The sequence below is a fragment of the Gavialis gangeticus genome, unplaced genomic scaffold, assembly GCF_001723915.1.
Source record: "Gavialis gangeticus isolate Ggan-Ray unplaced genomic scaffold, GavGan_comp1, whole genome shotgun sequence".
Taxonomy (NCBI): Eukaryota; Metazoa; Chordata; order Crocodylia; family Gavialidae; genus Gavialis; species Gavialis gangeticus.
Window position 1 is genome coordinate 50,340,254 of NW_017728998.1, and position 5,625 is coordinate 50,345,878.

The 5,625-nt window shown below is 39.1% G+C and overlaps 1 protein-coding gene across 1 annotated transcript; it reads left to right on the forward strand.

Annotated features, from left to right (window-relative positions):
- The first annotated feature begins 1,903 nt into the window (after nt 1–1,903).
- On the forward strand, nt 1,904–5,151 carry LOC109289721 (leukotriene B4 receptor 1-like). The gene is made up of 2 exons (XM_019505923.1): nt 1,904–2,024; nt 2,412–5,151. The coding sequence occupies exon 2, from the start codon at nt 2,633–2,635 to the stop codon at nt 3,638–3,640; it is 1,008 nt and encodes a 335-aa protein (XP_019361468.1). The 5' UTR covers nt 1,904–2,024; nt 2,412–2,632; the 3' UTR covers nt 3,641–5,151.
- Nucleotides 5,152–5,625: the final 474 nt, after the last annotated feature.

The following is a 5,625-nucleotide window of genomic DNA, read 5'->3' on the forward strand; positions in this document are numbered from 1 at the left end:
ATGATTTAACTAAAGCTCGTTGAATGAGCTTTACTTCAAGACACCCACTGCCATTTTTAGTACAGAGATGCTGATACATGCGATGCCTGGAGTTTACTGGAGCACGGTAATTACCATGCTCCAGCAGACTCAATTAATCAAGTCTGCTTCAATGTGCTGTAATAACAGTGCATCAGAGCAGCCTCTCTGCATGTCTATAGGTGCCCTGAGATGTTACTGCCAGCTTCTCTCAGGGCCTGGACTTACGCCTGTTGGCTCCCTGGGCCAGCTGACCCCAGAATTAGCTCTGGCCTGCACCTGCCAGCAGCTTTGCAGACTGCATGGCCTCTTAAAGTAGCAGGCAGCCCAAGTGTCCTGCCACTGAGAATTACAAATGTGATAAGAAAGATCCCTGTGATGATAGAAACATTGTTGTACTATCAGATCTCTCCCAGCTCCCCTTCTTCCTCTAGTCCCCAAAAAACAAATCAATACAAAGCATACATTAAAGACAAATGATTCTGACTTCATTCATGCTGGCATAAATACACATTAACTCTATTGATCATAACAGAGCCAGATCAGAGTTAATAGGAGCAAATTCTTGATTTCTGAGTGTTTACTCAGTGGGTACTTGTGCCCCATAATCTTCAATTAATTTGCCCTCCTCCACCCCTATCTCCCAGGCAGGTCTATGTTTATTAATGAATTTCACATCACAACAATTTTTTTGGCAAACATTTCTTGGCTAAATTTCCAATAAAATGTATGTGTTGTATAAAAATGAAATAATGCACAATACCATACAATTTCAAATTAAAATACAAGGGGTATGAGACCAACAGACTTTTTCAATACATAAAAGAGGTATTACAGATATTTTAATTAGTATTTATTAGTAATAGGTGATAGAGATTATACTGTTATTTTTACTAGTATGTAAGATTTCACATATAAAAAATCTATAGTCCTGACAGTGTGTTATCACAGAAACACAGTCCTTGACTCTTAACCAACTTTATATACCGAGTTGCTTTTTAACTCCATGTAACAGACTCGTGGCCACAGGGGCAGCTGTGACAGCCCCTGGTGGCCATAAGGCCCTTGCCTGGCTCAGGCTTGACTGTAGCCCTCCCTTGATCACTTGCCCTGCCTTGTTCTTTTTGAAGATTGTGTAAGGGAGGCTGCCCATGGGCTCTGAGTTAGCCTGAGCCTGTCAATCACCACTAGGCCCCTCCTGGGTCCCCTTAGTCACAGCCCTGCCCCCTGGGTTAGCAGGCCCTGTCCATACGTCTGCCAGGCACCTGTAGCCTTAAGGGCAAATTGTGTGGCTCCATTCTTCCCCTACACCATGCCCCAAGCTTCACAGGTGTTGTTGTACCATCACATTCTAAAGTAAAGGTCTTGGTCTTATCAGCAGTTGCCCCTTTTGCTCTCGCTGGGCTCGTTTTAGCACATAACCACAGTACCGGACCTGGCTTCTAGCCTCTGGTCTCCTTGACTGCAGGTCCTAGCAGTGGCCCCCTGGACCTTTGGCCATTCCTGGGCTCTGACCTCAGTCAAGATCACCAGGCTCACTGGTTCTGGCAGTGCCCAGCTACAGTCCCTCCTGGACCTTAAACCCTTCCTGATCCCCCAGGCAGCTCCTCCCTGAGCTCCTGGACCCTTGGGCTCTCCCCAGGCAGCTCCTGGGCTACCAGTTCTTTGACTATGTCTTGAGCCACCCTCAGTAGGCCCTCAATTTCAAATTTGACACAAAGAAAGGCGCACATCACTGCTTTTTCTGTGTGCACATTTTTTTGTAAAATACCCTTCCAATTTCAGTTCTCCAAACCTTAGCTATTTTAGTTGTTGCTGCTTTTTTAGTTCCTTATTATCCCCCTGTAAGAATCAAAACTTCTTAAGAAGCCTGTGTCTTAGTGGTTAAATCCAGAGCAGGCTTCTTATGTCACTGAAACTGTGATGAGCTTATTGCACTAGAGTTTAATAAGAAGAGGGGAGGACAGCACTGTTTAAAACAGTTTCTTTGTCAAGGACAATGTAAGGTATGGTAAAACCATTTTCTTGCCTTTCATACAGAACTTGGAAATCCTCTCATTCTCACTCCTTCATATTTAATAAATAACTTCATATTCTACTTTTTTGCTTTTTCTTTCGAGTATAATCCTCACCTACAGAACATTACCTTGTTCATTACAATATTTTACTTTGTCTTGTTAAGAACTTCTTATAAACTCTGTAAGTTATACTGAAGTAGCAAGCTTCTCAAGAGCAGGAATGTAACAACTAGTGTTCCAATTCTCCTCTCACTCTTGTTTGAATCAGAAATAAATCCACTGAAGTCAATAGAATTATACCCATACATAACTGGCATGAATATGACTGTAGAGTCAGGCCTAATGCTTTCTTTTGTTTTATATTTTGCTTTGTAGCCATGCAGTCTTCCTAAGTAACAAGAATAATGAGATCAGCTACATGCAAGAATGAGCAATAGGATGTGAACTTGCACTCTGTATTAGCCTCCTAATCATTGGTTCTGATCTATAATCTTATGCCCTCTCTTATCAGAGAGCATTTGATAAGGTTCATCATTTAAGGCTACAGAACTAGAAACACAGTGTGCATAGCAGAGAGAACAAGTCACTAAAGCAAAATGAACCAAAATGAAGAAGCCAACAGCCATCTGACATGGTACATTGAGAAGTCAGTTGTCTGCCTAATACTGAGCTTGTCATTCACCATTGGGATCCCTGGCAATATCATTGTCATCTGGACTGTTTGTAAGAAAATGAAGCAAAGATCTTCTACAGTCCTGCTTATCCTAAATCTAGCCATTTCAGACCTCCTGGTGCTGGCTACCTTACCCATCTGGATTTACTCCTTTGCTGATTCCTGGGTCTTTGGAGTCCCCATCTGCAAAATGCTGGTTTACATGGTTTACAGCAGTATGTATGCTAGTGTGTTTATCATTACATCACTGAGTTTGGAGAGGTTCATTGCTGTGTTTTATCCATTCTCAGTTCAAAGACGGAAAAATAAAGCAGTGATTTTCAAAGTTGTTTTTCTCATTTGGATCCTGTCTTTTGGTTTTGGAGTTTCAATAATTCCATTTCAAGACATACAAGAAATTAATGGTGGTCTTCAATGCGTTGGTCGCAGCTACTCTTCTAATCAACAGAAGATATTGAACCTTTTACTGGAGACTTTTGTGGGTTTTGTGATCCCGTTTGCCATCATCTGCACTTGTTACATGTGTGTTGGGAGAAAATTGAGACAAATGTCTTATCAATCAAAGCAGCGAACAGAAAGACTAATTGTCAGTGTGGTTGTGGCTTTTGCTGTATGCTGGTTCCCACATCATCTGTTTAACATAATCAGCATTGTTTCCATGCAGATAGAAGACTCTAACCAGAAGATATTCTTGGCCCTCAATCAGATTACAGACATAGGGGTATACATCTCTGGAGCACTAGTGTTTATTAGTAGCTGCACTAACCCTGTGCTTTATGCATTTGCTGCTTGGAGCTTTCAGAGTCACCTGGGATTCACAAAGATATCCAGGCTCTTTGCAGAAATTACTCAAAATGTAATACAAGAAGTGAAGAAAGACAATTCTCTTGAAACTGTCCAAGACACTTTGATAGGCACAGGCACTGTCTAATAGGAAGCACATACTGAGTGACTGATGAGAATCTTAAATGTACAACCTTTACATCTACGCTGTTAATTTTGTCTTGCTAAAGAAAACAAATTCAGAGTCATGTGTTCTAATCCAGCCCAATTTGTCAGTGACTGAAAGACATCCTGAAAGTTATTCAATGTATTATATGAAATGAACTGGCTGTCTTTATACAAATCATGGGCTGGGGTCCACATCATAAAATCATCATCACCCTGTGCCACACTGGTTGGCAGATACAGCAAAAAAAGGTGATGGTTTGAAAGAATATAATCCAGAAAAATTCAAAATGTGATAAAAAATTACTTTTCAGTTTTCAAGCTTTCAATCCACAAAGATCTCTTTTTTTCCTTCTGATTAGTCTGCTCTGAAATTTCACTTTATGGCATCTACCTCTCTGTTAATAAATGGAGAGGATTTAATGAATATTCATAGACTTAATCAGACTGGAATACTTTGTCAGTTTAAACATTATTCCAGGATCAACTCTTTATTGAGGACAGAATTGACATTTTTCAGTGAAATCTAAACACAAGCACTTATATGCAACAATTGATGGGAGTCTTGAATTTGGGAAATACATGCAATTTGTGTTTGAAAATTTAGCAAATTTAGCAAAATTTAGTAAAATTAAATACTGCACTTATTGATATAATCCTAATTTTTTTAATGCAATGAAAGCTGATATTTCCAAGGAAAGTCAACTTATGAAAAATCTATTTAGCTGAAACTCATCTGTTTTCTTATTAAAAAAAAAATTTTAGTGAAAATATTTCAACTAGCATTTAAACAGTCAAAAGTTTCAAAGCAGATTGCTTAAAGATAAACTCGTCATATAGATGGGCTGAGCATCCACATATCCTGCTCCAGTCAGTTGGAAACTGGAAGTGCTAGCAGCTTCAGAAAACTGGGCCATTTTCATTTTAGGTACCGATGTCTGTAACTACAGATTTTGTATCTGTTATGCAAAATGTCTTAAACTAATAATTTTCATTCAAAAAATAAATATTACAACAGAATTGCTTACAGCAAATACAGAAACTGGACCATAACTTGTAGGAAACAACAGATTGCTGTTAAGAAGATATATTCCACTTTCCAAATGCCACTTTTTGCATCGTGTATAAAAGTGTGCTATTAGGAAACTGTCTGATTAGTTAAAGAACTTAGCCTCAAATGTTTGCGTTGGTAATATTTTACTTAAATTGTAATTCATTGTAGTATTTTCTATACTTCTTTGCCTATGATTCATAATTACCAAATGAAGAAAACTATTGCTTACTTAGAAATACACTGCAATATCCAGCAAGCTATGTTTAGTCCTGCCACTAAGTTACTGTGGAGATAATATATAACTTCTCTTTTTTAAAAATTGCAAAACCTGTTAATAACTGAATCCGCAATAACACTGGGCACGCGTGCGACAGCCTGGTTACATCTGAGATGCATTAGTTTGTGTGTATATATTGAAATAAAATAATTGTCTTCAATTAGCATCTTTGCTTTTTAAAGTAAACATATTTCTCTAAACATAGAGCATGATCATGCTCTTAATTGAGGGGAAAAACAGTGATCAGAACAAATATTAATGTTATGGTCTCTCTTTCTTAATGCAGTTCCTCCCCTAAGGAAAGCAAAAACCACAGACAAAGCCACAGACAGGGCTGCCACATATTGCAGCAGAGAAGGAGGAAGGAAATGAAAGCTTCATCATCTCTGTCCACTCTGTCCATCATTCCCTGTTTGCCAGACATCTAGGGCACAACAATCTAGGGCACAACTACTAAGCAAAAAGGTAAAATGACAACAGTAATACTAGTTAGAAGTTAGACATCTTAGAGCAGCCATTCTCAACCAGGGTGCTATGGCACCCTGGGTGCCTTGAGATCCTTTCAAGGGTGCCACAGAGTCCTGCACAATGTTAGCCCTGCAAACATGACTCACAAAATTAGCCTAGATATTCCAAA